Source organism: Leuciscus leuciscus, assembly GCF_965113295.1.
Source record: "Leuciscus leuciscus genome assembly, chromosome: 18".
NCBI lineage: Eukaryota > Metazoa > Chordata > Actinopteri > Cypriniformes > Leuciscidae > Leuciscus > Leuciscus leuciscus.
In genome coordinates, this window is record NC_138742.1 from 15,430,893 (window position 1) to 15,451,116 (window position 20,224).

The 20,224-nt window shown below is 35.6% G+C and overlaps 1 protein-coding gene and 1 long non-coding RNA gene across 2 annotated transcripts; one reads left to right on the top strand and one right to left on the bottom strand.

The window, feature by feature from the left end:
- Positions 1–1,658: 1,658 nt before the first annotated feature.
- On the top strand, positions 1,659–11,437 carry LOC309481266. Its single transcript, XR_014199966.1, has 2 exons — positions 1,659–2,470; positions 10,993–11,437. It is a non-coding gene; the product is annotated as an uncharacterized lncRNA (long non-coding RNA).
- On the bottom strand, positions 9,074–17,909 carry r3hdml (R3H domain containing-like). The gene is made up of 6 exons (XM_082146125.1): positions 16,983–17,909; positions 15,749–16,050; positions 15,015–15,133; positions 14,769–14,871; positions 14,543–14,658; positions 9,074–14,422 (listed from the first exon to the last, which is right to left on the bottom strand). Exons 2-6 carry the CDS (start codon positions 16,016–16,018, stop codon positions 14,287–14,289), a joined length of 744 nt encoding a protein of 247 aa, XP_082002251.1. The 5' UTR covers positions 16,019–16,050; positions 16,983–17,909; the 3' UTR covers positions 9,074–14,286.
- Between the last annotated feature and the right edge of the window lie 2,315 nt (positions 17,910–20,224).

Sequence of the window (20,224 nt, forward strand, 5' to 3'; positions counted from 1 at the left end):
GCCTGGAGAACAGCTAGCTAACATACTATCAGAGTTAACTTTTTTTTTACTCTATTGGAAAACAGGAGTTCTGGTTTTAAGAATAGATTAAAATTTTATGAGGTTTATTCTTAAAACAAAAAAATGCCAATGAGGTAAAAAATAAATAAATAATAATTCTATATATTTTTTAGTGTAAATGAATGCAAGTTTGTTTAAGATTCGTCATTACTCTAATTAGTGTGGCACAGCATTTCATGTTTTTTTTTATATTAAAATGAAATTACTCCACTGCATGAAATTTAATGAGAATGTGGGGTTATGTGTTTTATGCAGAGCTTGCTAAAACAGCCCTGACATTGTTTATTATCAGAAAATAGCACATCCCACCTGACCCACTAAATACGCTGAGCTAGTTTTAAACAGGCTGGAAAACACCTAAACTTACAAGATAGCTGGTTTGAATATATTTCAGGGACATTAGCCACTTGCATATTCTTAGAGATATTAAAGAATATAAAATAATTACATATAAATTCATAAGAAGAAATGTTTGTTAGCAAATTTGACAAGGCTGTGCAGTGGTTGCTTGCTTTGATGCTTTACCTAAAGCTCTGACATGATGTTAAGCTTATCTCAAAATACATGTAACAAATTTGAACAAGAACTGCATGTTTTTAGCCTATGGATCAGAAATACATAGTCTTCCTTATTTCTGTATACAAGATGACTTCACTTCTCAGGCGATTAACCTGAGTAATGACAATCAGTGTACAGGAATGACTCACAATGAACAAATCTTATCTGAGTCACCATTAAATTCCTTATCACAGCGTACATCTCCGTGTTTCTGTTAACTAAGGCATGGCCTCTATAAAGAATAATCTGTAAAGTTATGGCCCTTTCTCACATGCACCTCAATGATCAGAGCAGGAAGGTGTAGATAACTACATTAGATCATTACCTCACATGGGCAAAAGCCTCTTGGTGAACAAACCAAAAGCTTTACATCTGCAGAATGTGCTGATGTGGATTAAGGTTGGTTTATGTATTCATTAACTGACATTTGTGTGTCACTCAGACTTTTATTAACGTGGCAGGCCACAGGTGATAATTACGTATTCAATTTGAAAAAAGGACATTTCGAATTTTGAGTAAATATGTATAGATAAATTATCTGTTGTATTATTTATTTTAGTATTTTACATGTCGCTGACAGACTGTTAGTTGTAAAACAGTTAGACTATGCTAGTTATACACTTTCCCTAATACAATTATATGAATTTAATCATTATTAATAATTGTATTCAACATTTTTTATAATTTTGTTAATGAAAAAGTGAATTAAATGCTGTCACGCAGACAGTGTTTTAATCAATTAAACCTCTAATGCTTTTGAATTGTTTTAAAGGGGCAATTCACCCAAAAATGAAAATTAGGTCATTCACTCACCCTCAAGTTGTTTCAAACCTGTATGAATTTCATTCTTCTGCTGAACACAAAAGAAGATATTTTGAAGAATGTCAGTAACCAGCAGTTGATGGACACCATTGACTTCCAGAGTATGGGAAAAACGATTCTCTGGAAGTCAATGGGGTCCATCAACTGTTTGGTTACCGACATTCTTCAAAATATCTTCTTTTGTGTTCAGCAGAAGAAAGAAATTCTTACAGGTTTGGAACAACTTGAGGTTGAGTAAATGATGACAGATTTTTTATGTGAACTATCCCTTTAAGTGTCTGTTCCTTACTGTATCAGTGATGACACAGAAACTGAACTAGTTCAACAAATTCAAAGCAACTCCCTCAAACTAAACACATCCCTCATCAAACGGTCAGAATTTTCCTCCATTATCTGATCAATGTTGGAAGGCAGACGTTTACATGCGCAGTGCAGCGTGGTGCAATCGTACTTTGAGTCTCATCACAGAAGACAATATGACATGGCACATGTCCTGCCCTGATCGTCTCCTCTGTGTGATATGAGGCAGCAATGTCATGTCCAATAATCAGTCACCCATACCGCCTGCCTGGGGCTAAAAGTCAGAGGGTTGATGTAACTCCTCTGCCTATTTTCCCCTTTGAAACTTCAAACTCCAGTTTGTGAACAAAGTCCTGTCTATCTCCACAATAAGGATCTCCGACCACTGACCAAACTCCATTTGCAACCACTGCCTATTTGTACTTTCTCTCCAATGACTCTTTTTCATTTCACCTGTCTGACCAAATGGGAATAACAAGTAGCACTACAAAGGTGGATATGCAATTCATATCTTGTGGGAACCAGTGGCCTAGATGGAATAACATCCTCTTGGAGTACTCGGGAACGTGTTTTACATGGGAATATGAATTACTTTCTTTTGATTTTGAACATTTGAGGCTTTGTGCCATTTATAAGAATGGGAGAAGACGGCAGCAATATGCTTACTAAAGCACAATTGAGGCCAGTAGAAAAGCCTCTGTGGATTGACTGTGGTAGATGGCACAGATATGTGAGTATGGTGACATAGTGAACACATAGCAGATTGGTTGGTTACCTGCGAACCACACAGCTCATGCCCTTTTGTGGCAAAATATTTACTTTTACTGAATGCTAATGCTATCTGAAACATGGCATTTAATGCTGCAGTGTTAATATCAACTAATGCAAGACTTCTGAAATGTATCTATCTATACTGAGCACGAAGGGGCCGATACGATACGCGTGGATAATGCCCCTCCCCTCGGTCTAAACTTTTTTTTGGTTTGTTTCATCAGGCTGTTGGGCTTTTTAAAGGCCTGTCAAAATGTAAATCAATGGTCAGATGCTAAATATTACAAGCATACAAGCATTTCATTCATTCTGTTTTTTCTTTGATGGTTCATATTCGACTTTGTATATTTCAGTCAGCAGATTCTAAAAAACTCATTTTGAGAATAAAGCAAGAAAAGAAGAAAGAATTCAAAGTATTTGCTAATCAAAGTGTTGTCAGCATCAAGAAATGGATAAACATGTCATGCGACCTATTGCTCTGACAAAGAGTAAGTTCAAGCAGTTAAGTTTTTAATACATAACCAGGTGCAAATGAAGAGGATTTACAAGCTAAATCTGTAATTCCTGCCAAGTAGTAATTCACAATGTTGTTAGAGACTTTATGATGGCCAGTTAATTTTCTTCCTGGGTTTCAACCCAAAAACCGTACAAGCAAAGGACAGATTTTCATTCTAAAACACTTTCTAAAAGAAATAATTCACTTCTTCACTTTTTTCCTTTCCCACATTGTTTGCATTTTTAAATGTAGAATTTCTGACTTTAGTTCCAATGCATTTAAACAAATGCATGATACTGTAAAGTCAATCTTTTAGCAGTGTTTTCATTTTAAAATAGATACTATGCAACTCAAAGCAAAGCCATTTTCTTAAGAGGCACCTGAGACAGAACCATCATCTTCCGTAACGATTAACAGAGACAGTTATCTATGAAGTTCCCATAGTCCTCACCCATCAGGGTATTTGTAGTCTAGGTAATCATAAACCCCTAGGGCCTAATATTGCACAGCCTCCATAAAGTATTCAAGTTTAAAACTCAAAATCATTGAGTAATAATATGTTTGGCAAAAAAAGGTCACATTTGGCCAACCTTTGCTGTTACTTTCTGCTTATCTCTGTCTATGTCATGCTTTTCATCAGAAACACGATAAGACCACTGATAGGATTTTGTCCTTCTATCAATATCAAGTGATCAGTTTTATGGGATTAAATACTATTTGAGAACGTATGCTACTGAAATGATCAAGCTGCTTTGTTGCTTTCATTACATTACAAAAGCTCAAGTAGTTCAGTGCACATCACGCAAGTAAACAGTTGCATCTATAAACATTTAGAGCATGCTCTTTGTAAATCAATCACATTTTCTGATAAGGCTCTTTCAATGATTAACAGTTTTTCTGCTGAGAATCGGTTTGCCTGTTGACCCAATCATATTTGCAGGCTGAGTGATGCTGCGTGGACAGTTATCACTCACTTGTTATCATCAATCAATCACCTTTTCATCACAGTGTACAGCTCGAAGGAACATTTTGCCCAAACAAGTTTAACTTTACCCCAGTTTGTCGAAGCTAAAGACTCCTACATGGTTATTAAATTGGTTTATAATCAGTAAACCTGTTGACGCTTGGTGTACTTTTATTCATTGGTGCTGTGTGGAGTCAGTTTCTTGTTTGAATATCGAAAGAAAATGACATAATTGTGTAATGAATATGATGTTTTACCGGTGTGATCACAGTTTAACCACTTCAAAAACACTACGGAAACTCTGGAAGTCTTTTTTCCCTTCTGTTTTTCATTAGTCTTGGATGATGCCAACATTTCTGTGATGATACATCACATTTAGGATTTCAGTTTATCAGTCTTATAAACTATATTGTTGTATAAAAAGTTTCATTTTTCATTGTTTACATTACAATTAGAGTCAAATATCATGGGCATGTAGAGAATGTTATGTCTGAGACCATATAAATCTTGGATTTTAAATTTAATTCAAGCCTGTAAATAAGCAGAATATTTGAGAGATTTGGGAAAAGTAAAACAAAGAAATGTTATGATGAAATTGATTATTAAAGCCTACTATTTGTAGATGCAGGACTGCCATTTCAAACGTTCTCAGTGTTCTCTGCACTGGTTTTTCACTGCGTGAGAAAATAGATGTGTGGTGTGAGAACAGTTTCAATTGCGCGAGTCTCATTTGTATGAAACGCATTCAGCGTTTATATACATATTTATACACATACATATACAATACAATTATACATTTACAATTTGTATAATATACATATTAATTCTATTTTTACTCTTATATCATCAAAATATAACGTTATTATTATTATAAAAAATGCCTTATAGTAGGCTATACAAATCAGTTGTTAATATTGTATTATTTTTATACTCTGTTAGTAATATTATAATATTGTATTAATATCATAACATTATTAATAGTAATATTATATTCATGTAAATTAATATTATCATTATAGTAATATAATATGTATAGTCATGTTCTTTAATAGTATAGTACTGTAGCCTACCAGCTGACAGGGTTCCCTTAGTTTACAGCATTAGGCTACTTGAGAGAGATTTTTTTTGTGTTCTTGAGAGATAAAAATAAACATGTCTTGTACCTGATATTTATCCAAATGAATATTGAATCGAGATTCGAATCGAGTTTATGCAGCTCGTGTGTAAAATGTAAAAGGACTCAAAGGAGGATAAACCGAATAGGCATTCTAGAATTCATGTGAATTTCTTGATTCATCTTTTCACTCAGATTGGTAAATTAATAATGTAGCCTAATCTGTAGGCTAATTGAACATTTTGTATTAGGCCTATATTAGCAAATCCAAAACAGAAGCAACTGTAATGTTGAAACTGTATAAACCGTATATAAAAATATAGGCCTGTATATGTTAATAGATTTTAGGAAACACATTTGAGAATGTACCAACATTTTTAATGTGCTGTTTCTGTGAAGTCCACTATTAAGCAGCTCCTCCATGTGGACAAAGCTTGCAATTACATCAGCAGGTTCCCTGCAGCCCCTGGCCTCACAGAGCAGAGCCACAAGGCTTTACCAGTGTGACATGAAATCCCCAAAACTGTCAGGTCTGCTGTGATTTTACTAAGCACTGCATAACCGCCATTCTGACACAAAAGAACCAAACCAAAACAGGCTTTCACACTCTGACTATAAACCTCTAGATATAAACAAGTCAAATATTCTATAGTCATGATCACTTTGAAGACATTTGAACCACTTTTAGCTTTAAACTGTTCCATTATGCTCCAGTATGTCTCATTCTCAATATTGTAATTAGTGAAATTTCTGCCCACATTGTTTGAAAACTCCTGTCTTGTATCAGAGGTAAACAAACTCTCATAAACGACCTCACGCACCCTTCAGCTTCGACTGTTCTAAAAGAGGCAGTGGATCTATGTGGTCCTTGTACCTGGTGTGGTGTTGAAGTGGCCGGTGCCATGTCCTTCATACATCCTGCACTGGTTTGTGGTCCTGAGAGCTGGCAGGGACCCCCCGCTCCTCAACCTCCTCCACACAATGATCTATCCATTCAGTGAGTGTGAGAGCGTGTGTGGGAGCCGCCGTTCTCGCTGCTGTACACACACTGACCGGCAGCTCGCCTAATCCCTTAATTCCTGTCACAATGAGATTTGATTGGGGGCTTGAGCGCACGGCCTAATATTGTCAAGCGTACAGAGCGCATAATTCATATCTGGCACTTCCCGTTTTGATTCTCCCACAAATGGATAGGAAACATTAAGCCGTCAATTTGATGGGTGCGACACCAGGGTTCAGTCAGTGATAATACTTCTTAATTGAATAATACGTTTTCTGGTACTGAGGAGAGAAAGTACTGTGAAAAGTCAACGGTTTTATTTCTTAGAAATCACTTGTCTGAACTATGGGAGAGTGTTAGCACTTAGCCAAATAGCTAGGCAAGTTTTACAGTAGGCTACTTGTTGCACTTTACAATAAGGTTCATAAGTTAACATTAGTTAATGTATTTGTTACAGTATTTATTCATCTATGTTAATGTTAGTTAATAAATATCCAACTGTTCAATGTTTGTTCATGTTAGTTCACAGTGGATTAACTATGTTAACAAATACAACCTTTTGATTTTAAAGCTGCAGTCCGTAGTTTTTCCTCTTTGTCGCCATCTCTGTTCGAAATCTGCAATTGCAGTTATTCGCAGAATTATCAACTTTGCGTGCGTTGTGCCTCGGCACGGCACAGCACTGATGAATCCAATGTTTTGAGGAGAATGTGCGGTTGTCAGTCACCGCGTTGGTGGTGTGGAGACTGTCATTCGGAATCACAGATTCTACTTTTTGGAAGTATGACCAACATAAGAATTTTCACTGGGAAATGTCATCTGAACAAGTAAGTTACATCCACTTTTGTTCTGACCAACTAAGGGGAAAAAAGCATTGCAGTAAATCGTGCTGATTAAATCTAACGTATATCACATCCAACCGTGCAAATTATACTTTGTTCTCAAATTGTTAATGTTAACAACATCAGCATTACGTGACTACATTTAATGCCCTTCCGATATATCCTTGTTTTCGCATCCTTTTGTTTTCGGGCCGGTTGCAGTCTCTTTTTTTCTTTAGTCACTCCGAAGTCCGAAGTCTTGTGCATTTTACTGAATCTCATGTTGTCACTGGTGATTGTCGTTTGAACCTTTCTGGATCCGCCATCAAATTGATAAGTTTAATTATATCAAGGGCTGTGAGAAAAAGCCTATAAATCTCCACCTCCAACATCCTCACGCAACATGGCCTACCAGCCGAGACTCCTTCTTTATGTGTACAGATGTGACGTAATGACGCAAAGACATGCTCGAATTTGCTGCGGAAATCCACCAGTACCACTGGAATTAAAAACATTATTAAAAGCTTACCGTTTTGAATCGAGCTACGGCAAGCAGATAGTTTTGAACACTGGCTGGTTATGTACTTCCTAAAAAAAATATTTTGGATAATTTTTAACCCAAAAAAGTTACGGACTGCAGCTTTAACTATTGTGTTAGTAAATTCTGAAATTGACATTAACTAAGATTATTGATCTAATGATTAATTAAATAATCATTTTAACCTTATTGTAAAATTATATGTTATTTAACCTAGGCTAATTAACCTTATTGTAAAGTGTTACTGTTTTAATAAACTTGTTCTGGTGCCAGGTTGATGCAAAAGTTTAGGGTCATAAGATGTTTTTGAAAAAGTTTCTAATGCTCACCAAGGCTGCATTTATTTGATCAAAAATACAGTAAAAACAGTAATATTGTGAAATATTATTACAATTTAGAACATTATTTACAATATTACTATAAATCATTTTAATGTGCTGATTTGGTGCTCAAGAAACATGTATTATTATTGTGGACATTGAAAACAGTTGCGCTGCTTAATATTTTTTAAAGAAACTGATCATTTTTTTAGGAATTGAAAGTTGAAAAGAACTGTATTTATTTGAAATAATTTTTTGGTAACATTATAAATATCTTTACTTTCACTTTTGAACAATTTTATGCATCCTTGCTGAATAAAATAGTTTCCCTCAAAAAATCGTACTGGCCCAAAACTTTTGAAACTTTTAAATGCTGTTAACTAAACCTATGCATTAATAAGTTTTGTTATGCATTGCATAATGCATCAAATAGCATGGGCGATATATATATTAGATTCTGGATTAGCATAGTTTTTGACACAATGTGTATTTTATATCAACATTTAAGCAGAGTTATTTTATTTCTCCTGCTGTATAAGTCACTTTTTCCCAAAAGTACTAATATTTCCATTTCAAATTTCAGTTTAAGCTTGAAATATTCCCTGTAGTCTCACAATCAATATGCTAAACATGCTAAAAGTTACATGGATAATCAATATGGAATAATTGGCAAAATGCTGTTAAAATTGTGTATTTAAATGATGTATTGCATGTCATACAGCAGAACATGTCAACTTACCAAAAGTATTTCATATAAACTAATATAAAAAATATATAATATCTATAAAATGTAAAATAACAATAATATTAATATAAAAAGCAGGACACATTTAAAGTATCTAACCTTAAATGTGGATGAAATTGCTTAATTCCAAGTTTGAATGCCTCTAAAAACATTGCTGCGTACTGAAGAGGGATGAGATCTTCAGTGATCAGGAGAAAGAAATGCTTCTGAAGTGACTATTGATCAGGAACAAATATTTCCAGACATGGAAGAGTCTTTGTAGGAGTTCTACTTTTAGCAACATTCCACACACACACACACACACACACACACACACACACACACACACACACACACACACACACACACACACACACACACACACACACACACACACACACACACACACACACACACACACACACACAGACGGTTGAAGCTTGTTGACTCTGTAAGCTGCTTGTTCTGGCCTTGAACAGTTTCTGAGCTGACAGCTGGAGCTGCTGGACCTCCACCACTAAGTCATTCAGCATTTCAGGGCAACAGCACTATTGTGTTTAAAGTTACCATGAAATCAAATTCTAATTTTTTTTTTATGGAATATTGCAGTATTTACTATGAATGATTTATCTGTGCACATCTTTTTTTTATTATTATTCATGTGCACTCATAATATTTAATCAAAATAACTTCCACTCCCTCTTGCAAATACCTCTCTTCTCTAATGATGCGTTTACTGGCGTGAGGGCGGGACAACCTGTCACTCACATGAGATCATAGCAATAACAAACCACAACCATCCAATAAATTCCCCATGGACAAAATCAAGTCCCGCCCCACATTTTTTCTTGTTCAATAAGCCGTTTCACTCAGAAACACTATTGAAGAAATCATTTCATGCCTACTTTAATTTTAGACAGTAGTCCTGCAAAATGTGCAAGTCAACTATTTTGCGCAAACATGCAAGATTTTTACACCTGCAATGTAGCATTGTCTATAATTAAATATGAATTCATTTCAAATTTATGTTACACATTTATGTTTTTTATCAAATTTGTAAAATAGGCAATGAAGGTTGAAGAATTTGTTGTGGTTGCATGATTTTTTATGTTTTTATTTCATTTATCTTGCTTAATGTTAATTATATATAAATATACTATTGTTCATTGTTAGTTCATGCTAGTTCACAATGCTTTAAATCATGTTAATGTAAATAACTTTTACTGTTTAAAATGTATATGTAAAAATGAACATTAACTTAGCTTATTGTTTACTTTTAGTTCATGTTAAGTATTAGCTAATGTATATGCTAATATGTTTGAGCCTTCTTTACATTAGCAGCATTTCGCACTAGAATTTACACCGGCAGTGCTTTGTGCATTCTTTGTATTCACGGAAAACACATTACAGCAGCTCTGAAATGATCTAAACCACAAAGCAGCTTATTCACAGTTTCCACGGATATGCAACAATAATGTAAATGTTCCACACACTAGAGCTCTACAAAGACAAATGTGTAGCCATAAATAAAACTCATTCAAGTGTTGACATATACAATTGTAGAGCTATACTTGTTTGACAAAATGTATTAGAAGATACTCTCTAAACATATTAGAGAGATACTGACTTTGTGACTGTTTGTTAGATATTATATTTCATGTGAGCAAGCATACAGTATCTGGCCACAAGGAATTGACTGAAGCATCTAAGAACCAGTGCAGGTTTATGACACTGTACAGAGGGATGCTAAAGTTAACATTTTGCAAAGCATTGTGTTTACTATAAAAACTAAAGAGAACATGTTATATATCACATTCTTATAGATAATATTACATAATAACTAATAATAATTTATCATAATTCATTTATAATTTAATTACAATAATAATAATATAGTGTAAAGTACACTACCGTTCACAAGTTTGAACAAACTTTTACTCAGCCAAGGTGCATTAAATTGACCAAAAGTGATGAAATCTATAATGCTACGAAAGTTATTTATTTTAAATAAATGTTCTTTTGAACTTTCTATTCATCAAAGAATCCAGATTTTTTTTTTTATGGCTGATAAAAATTCAGTTTGCCATCACAGGAATGAATTACACTTAAAAATATAAAAATAGAAAACAGATATTTTAAATTGTAATAATGTTTCACAATATTTCTGTTTTCACTGCATTTTTTATTAAATAAATGCAGGCTTGGTGAGCAAAATAGACTTTTTTCAAAAACATTAAACAATCTTATTGACCCAAAACATTTAGAGCGGTAGTGTATAATATTAAACTCTTTTTAATATCTAGGTCAAAACAGACAAAAATAAAGATGAATAATGCAGTGACATAATTTTGCTATGTAATATTGCCATGCATATCATTTTGCTATGGGCTAGTTTTAGTTGCAATGAATAACTGTATCCTTAAGACATCATGTTTGGATTGCACATCAAGTTTGGTCTGAAGATTAAAGTCTAGAGATCTTTTATAATTCTCACTTCGTTCCAGCACTTTCTCCAGAGTACTTTGAGTCATTACATCCCAGCAAGAAAAGAGGAACTTCAGCCATTCTGTCCACATTATTCATCTTCTCAAGCAAGTAGGCCCTATTTACCAGTCATTATGGATTTGCCACACCTCCCGAATTGCAGCCGTGCACCACAAGCGCCCACGAATGGCGATGATAGCTACCATACTCGATGAAACGTCAACGAACAAAATGCCTATTCAACAACATGTTCCACCAAGATCATCAAAGCACCCACCATTTTTTTCCTGGTAGCTATTGAAAGAGACGGAGTACTTACCATACGGTGGATCCATATGGGTGCTAACCTGAGCGTTCACATTGACCATGATGTCTCTTCTGCTCCCCACCACTGTGTTTTAGTGATTTTTCTCTTTTAAGTGTAAAAGATGATGAGGAATAAACAGATATAAGTTTTGCACAGTCCTCTGTTTCTGGTGAAGGTGTTGTTGGCGCAAGGTAAGGCCGGTACTCCTGTTATCTTATTGATTTTCCTAATCTGGGCAAATGTGGGTGGAGAGGTTAAACAGTAACCAGGCTTGTATAGAGACCAATCCATATGACAGCTGTAGCTATAGCAACAGGATGATAGAAACTCAAATAGACAGTTTGTTTTAATTTTTCTCAATTTCTCAAAGTCTTTTTAAACTCATCCCATATTCAGGAATTAATCATTAAAGGTTACAAGAGTTTTGTGTAGCCAAGCATTAGGAGATGGAAGGAGTGTGAGAAAAGAAAGGAGTGGAGCGTTTACGCAGACTCATTTAGACATTCTGATTTGTCCGATTCCCATTACCTTTGACAAGAATTAGTCCAAATTCACTGTTTGACAACATGCCTCATATCAGCTTTCATTTCCGCCACTGTAATTATTTGCCTTTATACAGACTCAAGGGGTTTAGTTGTAACTGGTTCATCTCTACCTTTGTGTTAGCAGGTTAGATTCTTAGCCATTAGACCAATACCATCCCATTTCAATAGACCTCATGCGCCAGAGAAACAAGCGCGGCGCGCGTAGCCACCTTTAGGGTAGGCTATTATGTTTGAACTTTCCGTTTTTGCGGTAGCTCTGAATGGGCGTTTACACGACAACGTTCTTACTAAAAACAGATTTCAAAAGCTATCACCGTTCACACGGATCTGCAAATACGACTAAAAACGCTGTATTATTCATGCAGGGCAGTAGTTGGAGATGTCACTTTAAGAGAAACCCCAAACCTATTGACTGAGCACATAATAGGCGTGTATGACATCACCGTTTTCACAAATTCACGTTTTTGTTGTTTACTTGCAGGTATCATTTTCAACTTGCACTTTGAAACCCGTTTTCGGGCCCCCAAAACGCCGTTTTTGTGTAAATGAAAAACACACAAAAAGTTTTCAGATGAAAATGGTGTTGTGTGAACATAGCCTATATTTCTAAGGCATCGCTGTGTAAAAGTAATTAGCTGGTGAAGTAGATTTACTTATGGCAGAGTAAACGAAAGTTATCATGGGCATTGTAATGTTTAAGCGGATGTCATAACAAATGTCAGTAGACTGGGAAGATTTTAAAACGAGCGGTTCATTCATAAATCAGTAAGGTCTTACCTTCATTCTGTGGAAATACAAACCAGATGATGGAAAAGGGGCGGAGCTACATAAGGTCTATTGAACTTGAGCTGCCTTTTTTCTTAACGGATATAATGTTAGTTTCAACAGCTTTTCCCATGAATATAATGTGATGCTTTCAGACAGAAGAGTATAGCATTACACAAGTCTACAGTTGCTTTCACTTTTAAGCAGCTTCATGGGAAAGTGAATTTTCAATTTTCCCCAGATTTGTCACTCTGGCACAGAGACACCTAAGCTCTAAGTTCTTCATTATCTTTGTATCCATTTGCCTTATAATACTTGCACTACCATTCAAATGTTTGGGGACGGTAAGATTTCTAAAATGTCTTTAAAAGAAGTCTATTATGCAATAGTATATAATATTGTGAAATATTTGTACAATTTAAAATAGCTGTTTTCTGTTTTAAGATATTTTTTTAAATAGAATTATTCCAGTGATGTCAAAGCTGAATTTTCAGCATCATTACTCCAGTCTTCAGTGTCACATAATCCTTCAGAAATCATGCTGATTTGCTGCTCAAGAAACATTATTATTATTATCAACGCTGAATACAGTTGAGCTGCTTAATTTTTTTTTTTTTTTTTTTTTGGGAAACTGTGACTGTTTCAGGATTCTTTGATCAATAGAAAGTTCAATAGAACAGTATTTATTTAAATCTACTGTCACTTTTGATTAAATTAAGACGTCCTTGCTGAATAAAAGTATATATATATATATATTTAAATGTGTTCTGATCCCAAACTTTTAAAAGATACTTTCCAGGAGCCAGGAGCAAAAAAACAAAACAAAACAGTGATATATTCTTGTTTTGTTACAGATGAATGATCTCAATTACCGGTAAAGTATTCCCTATACACTGGATTGGAGACCAAGGCCCGGCGCTTTGTTTATGGCTTTAATAGCCTTTTAGTCATGGTTTACAGCAGATCTGCCTCTTGTAGATGGATTGAGCACATTAATGAGATGATAAAAGATGGTTTCGGTCTGCTACTCAAAACGATCCCGGACCAGTTTCTCACATACGCCTTAATAATATGAGTAACTTCTAATATATTACTGAAATGAATAAATGATTCTTTGTTTTTTTGTCTGCTAGGAAGGTGTTGGCAGCAGTCTGTCTGTGTTATAAGAGAAAATGTAAATAAAAGGTCTGTTTTTATGAGGACAAATGTGTTGACAATGCAGTCATGTCCTCTGTGTGACTTGAGTGCAATAGACATTTCAAAACGATAGTAACTTAGAAACCACCGAACACACAACTTTTCCTAATCTAAAGAAAATTTATTACCTGTACAAAAAGAACAAAATAATAATAATAAAAGAAAAAGTGCTTAACACCCGATGTGAATTGTCACTGCGATGCAACTTAGTACAAAAATTATAAGTAAAACAGTGCAAACAAAGCCTTGAAAAACAACAAACGGCGAACATTAAACAACTTAATAAAGTAATAAAATAAACATTGACAACTATGGGATGATGATAAACACAACAACAGTTGATGCAATTTGACAATTACACATTTGATTAATTGGACATTTTACAGCACTTCATTTTTATAAAATAACCACGGAATAATTTGCATTGTAAACATTTTAGTGGTTACATTTTTAATAAAATAAAATCATTTTTAGAGATTTTAGGGATTTTTTCCCCCTGCTTAGAAACCACTCGTACTTCTTCTGGATTTTGATCTAGAGTCACACTGGTTTTTATGGCATGACCCTCCATAGCTTGAGGGACACGCAGAGCATGGTTTTCCAGTCTTATATGGAGCCTCTCCTACCCAGTTCCCCCTAGAACAGAAGAAGCAACATGTGCAAGTTCGATTACTTTCCCTTTTCTTTTTCTTGCAAAAATCTTCATTAACCATTATTTAAAATGACTGTATTGATACAGTAGAAAATGATTCTTACTTGATAGAATAGTTGCAAACCAGTAAGGTGGCCTGTTTCCACATACTCCCGAAAACATTTATATTTGAACACCTTCTGACAGCACATCCAATCTTATTGCTGTTGGCCCACACCATCTGAAACAAAAAGTAAGGATCATGTGACACTGAAGATTGGACTAATGATGCTGAAATGCCATCAAAGGAATAAATTACATATAGGCCTATATATCATTTCGGAGACCCACCTGGGTGTAGTGTGTGCAGACAGAGCCACTGCATCCATTGGGGAAGGAGAAAGAGTGTCTCTCTCCATACCAGGATCTTACCAGATCAACGATCGATCTGTATCTGCAAAATGAAAGAAATAATAACAATCATACTCAGAATGTAGACAGTGTAAATATAATCTAGAATTGATGGTTTTCAGATATTAATTCATTCCGATACCATTAGTGTACCCATTCTTGATATGTTTTTGTAAGGGTCTGTACCTTCCAGAGATAATGGACAGATTCTGTCCAGTGGACCGCAAAACATGAGGAGGTCCATGGTCCCATATGCACTGAGAGGCCCAGGACTCTGCAGATTTAGCCAGTCTCTCGTCCCACACCTTTCCAAGAAGAGGGGGGATAGATAAACAAATAATTAAAAGAATAGGTCACCCTAAAAGACCATGCAATGACAATAAATATGAACCGAGAATGTCAAGCAAAATGATCATAAACACTGTCCACGCAACTATATTCTTTCAGAAGACTTCTGGAGCCATACATCATTAATTCTATGAGGAACAGACTGAAATTTAACTTATCAAATCTTTACTTTAGCCCTGGTGATGTCTGAATCGTGAGCAACGACTCATTTAACTCAATTCATTTAAATGAATTGAATTATTCAGACTTAACTCAATGACTGAATGATTCGGTAGCCGTTAACAAGCTCACTTGACTTGAAGATTTTTTAAATATGTAGCCTAATAAAAATTTGATCTCTTTTATGATACATTTTATGCATGAGTTTGAGTCCTTTTTGGACTTTCTGTCACCATAATACTTTGCATGAAAAAGAGCGTCCAGGGTGCCTTGAAATGTTGCTTTCAGATTTTTTTATTTTTTATTTTTTTTTATAATTTATGTTGTGTGTTTGTTAATCCTCCTAAAACAATAATAATGTAAAAAAATTAAATTAAAAATAAATTAAAAAACAGTACATAAAAATGCCCTACCATATATTCCATATTTGCTGCGGGTGGGAAGACCTGTGAGCGCACGCGGTTGTGATAGTCCAGTAATGCCGTCATATCTTTGCTGGAGATGAAGCGTTTCCGCCGCGCTCGAGCTGCGCTGGTGTCGCTGCTGTTCCTCAGTCCATCCTCCATATAAACCTCATTGAGATGAAGCAGCTCTGTTGTGCCGTTCACCGCCACTGCTGTTGTCGTGCACGGCAGTGTCCACAAGGCGCCAGCAAAGAACAGCTGAACGCAGGCCAAATTCATCGCGCTGCCTTCTGTCTGGTTGGCTACAGGTGCTTTATTTGTGGAAAGAGAATACAATGTCAACAATCTCTCACTGTCTTAGTCAGCAAAATAACACTTAAGCTCTGGAACGCTACAGTCCCTATTCAAGTGCAAGTAGCCTATCGTTTAATCCTGCACTTTCTGTTAGTAAGATAATAGCCAGACCATTTTAACCATAGTAGGCCAACAGATAAACATGTCAACATAGTGATATAATTAGCAGATAACCCGGTATGTGCAATTTATAGTCCACCCAAAAATTGCCAAACACACACACACGCACACATAGGTAGTTATATCATTTAACCCTACAATTTGTTTTGTTAGTTATATAGACAGATTTTATATCTTGCTAAAAAGTTTTAAAATGACGTATTTAATATACATTATATAATGTATATAACTATAAAATAAGTTATAAAATATATTATATGGTTTAAACCTGTTATGTGGTTTTACATGGTCAAATTAATACATATCTAGTGCTGTCAAAATGATTAATCACGATTATCGAATCTAACATAAAAGTTTGTATTTATATAATTTATGTACACACACATATGCATATATATATATATATATATATATATATATATATACACACACAAACTTGTATGTTAGATTTGACAGCCCTAATATATATATTTTCTTATCAAAGTGGCATGGTTTGACACGAAGCAAATCATAGGGTTACATTGCAAAAGGGTTTAACCAAATTGACAAACATTACACCCAAATGTCCTCACTAGTCTTTGAAGGTATTATATATATATATATGACCATCTCAACTGATGGAAAAGGAATCATCAACAACAAAGAAATACATCAACAACAAAGATCTTTCAATAAACTCCTTTGATTTGTTTTTGTTGATTTAAAAAAAAATCTAATTATAAAAAAGTGAACACATAATGGCTATTTAAGAGAAAAGTGTGGTATATACTTATGTAGTCCTGCAGTGTGAAGAGAGCGGGGGTCCTCAGTGGTCTTCACAGCAGCACATGCCTTCAGGAGTGATTCCAGCACTTTAGCACAGCCTGGAGAAGAGCAGCTGAAAAGATCTCCACTTCAACTCTGGCCTTTGCAAACAACGTCTTTGACATGTGTGGCAGCGAACTTTAACTGGGCCAACTCGCTAAGGCCATCTGACGTAAAAGAAAAGCCCTTGTCTCTTTTTCTTCCCCCACAGGGATGTTTCCAAAGTTCAGGAAACAATTTAATGGAAGTCTTTGCTTTTTCAGCACACACTCAGTGGAATCTCCAAACAGCCATGCTCTCCAACAGGATTTTAAGATTGATGACTTTTCAACAGTCATAACTCTTCTTTCCATTACCTTTGTGATTTTCAAATGTTTTTTTTTTATTGTTTTTTTTACAGCTTTCTGGGCAACTTTCACTTCTGATTTCACATCCTGTTTTACCAGTATAGCATCCATTGATTTGCAAATACTATGCTATATAGTAACTACAAAATAGCATACAGCGCATGTACAGTAATATTCAAAGACAAATGGGTTTTTACAATGCTTGGCTACATTTGGCTCTTGTTCCTTTAAATCATCCGTTTCTGTTCCTCGCTTATATCGGACATGTGTGTGTTTTTTGTGAGCTTTGTTTGGAGCTGCACTCAGCCTTCCTGGCAAAAAGTTTCAATAAAATAAGTTGAATAAGCACATTGGCAAGAATTTTATAAAAGGGAGGGAGTTGTTCTATGAATTAAAGTCCAACTTTTAAAGTCATAGCCAAGTCAGCACATTGTTCCAGCCGTCTATTCAGGAAGGACATGCCATGTGTAATATCTCTAGTCTCTGGCCAGTGCCAATATACACTGCACAACTTTGACTGTTGCAACTACTGAACAGGGTCACTTAGAGCAGTGGTTCCCAACCTTTTTTTGTCTGAGACCCCCTTTTTCCCAAGAAAATATTTTAGGGCCCCCCTTCACATTTAATGATATTTTCGCTCTTGTAAGCTTGCAGCAAGGATGACAAAATATGTTGTTTTCAAACAAACGGTATGTTTACTATAAACAGACATGTTTATGCACAAATAATAGCCTATAATATTGAAAATACAATAACAAAACTTGCGTTTATTAACAGAATAATGCGTCTTTCGGAAGAACATTGTAGCCGGAACTACTTCTCTCTGTGTACATCTATGACGAGTCACGCAGGTACTGGGCTACTCCGCAGCGGCAGCGATCCGAACCAGGGTAAAATAGTCCCAATGTAATCACTTATTATAGGTGTACCATAGTGATTCAGGAGAAGACAAAAACACGGTTTGGAAAATGGATTCATGATGAACTCGCTCATTATATAAATTTTGAACAGAAAAAAGTTAAGGACTTTTATTTAATGCAAATTGCTCAAAACTTTTCAAAATATGACGCGACCCCCCACAGAGCTCGCTGAGGCCCCCTTGTGGGCCGCGACCCCCCTGTTGGGAACCGATGACTTAGAGCATCGAGTAGATTCTGACTTATTAATACTATGTGGCAATTAGCCAATGCAGAATATTCACCTCATACTGAGCAGAAAATATGCAATATCAATAATATGGATACTGTAGATTGTTGTTTAATTACAGTATGTGTCCACTGCTCCTATCATTTGCACTTACAGTATCTGCTTTTTGGGACTTTCAATCCATCACAATCCATTGTGTGAGTGTGGTTGTCATTCTTTCAATAAAGTCAAAAGTAAAAGATATTAACACTTTTAAATAACAAGACTTCTAGTTTGTTTTTTGGGGCTAACAGCTAACGTAAGTATTGAATTCAATTTAGTACAGCATTATAAGCAAAATATAGTGAAAATCTAAATATAATGAAGAAATAAAGCCTTTTTATTCAGCATGTAAGGCTTAGAGACCTCAAAGGAAACTTTTAAAGTTAGCAGTCATCCTCAAACTGTCAAGGTCGGCAGGGTCAAGGTTCAACTTGAGGCCTATTTGGAAGACTTTCTGTTGGCTTACTATATAGGCAAGAGAGCGTAACTTGTTCTCTAGACAAACATATGATGTCACTACTTAACATTCACAATGTTGTAACCTTATGGTTTTGACTTTGTAGACAAAATGCACAAGTTTAGTCATTCCACTGACGAGACGCATATGTAAACGTTCTTCCCTGGGTCAAATGTTTGACAGCTTTATGTGCTAATATGATGTAAACATAACTCTAAGCTACAATGAGCCCTTGTAGAGCGTAACGTTTAAAAATAGCCACAGACATGTCTCTGTCAATTCTCTCACATACTTAATAGTGTTGTCATCACACATCAAAGGAGGTGATGAATTTTGAGCAGAAATATAAAATGAATCACTCAGTACATGTACAAGCAGTAGCTATAGCTCACATTAAGCTTAATTCATTCGCATAATGTTACCTTGACTGCACCTCATTCATGCTTCCCATCTGCTTAAAGGGGTGGTATAATGCCCCTTTTTACAATTCACGAGTTCACATGTTAATGAAATCTGATGTAATAATGCGTATTTGGCTTGCTGTCCGGGGGGAGGGCTCCGAGCTCAGAATTCGGCCCGACCCCGGAGTACTCCCCCCTATGAATGTATAGATCATAGGTATCTATGAGCAGACCCAGCCGAATGTGAGGTGATGGGGTGGTGGTGGGATGCTGAGAAATTTGTCATGAGACAGGAGGTAAGGGAAGGCTTTATTTATACTGGCTTCTTCTTGCGCTGATTGGATGATTACCTGAACATGCTCCTCCCGAACTTTGTTACATAAAACTTCATTATGTAAAATAAGTCTATGTTGTCCCCAGAGTGTGTATGTGAAGTTTTAGCTCAAAATACCCAACAGTCCCTTTAAAAACGCATTGTTTCGTGTGTGTCCCTTTAAATGCAAATGAGCTGCTGGTCCCGGCACAGAGGGCAGAGCTTCAAGAGTGTGTGTTGTTAGCAGGTCCAACAGACAAGCACTAAAATGTCAAAAACTGTTCTGCCTTTTATGTTTAAACTGGAGTCGGACAAGGATGGAGAGACTCAAGAAGAAGTGACAACATGTAGAATGCAACAGGACGTTTCTGAATGGTTATGATGGATTTATATTGCTGATGTGGAGTTAACTATCTTCAAGTCTTTGATTAGCATATTCTGTCATGATAATCTATAAAATCGCTTGTGTGGGAACTGTTGTAAGATGCCTACAGAGTGACG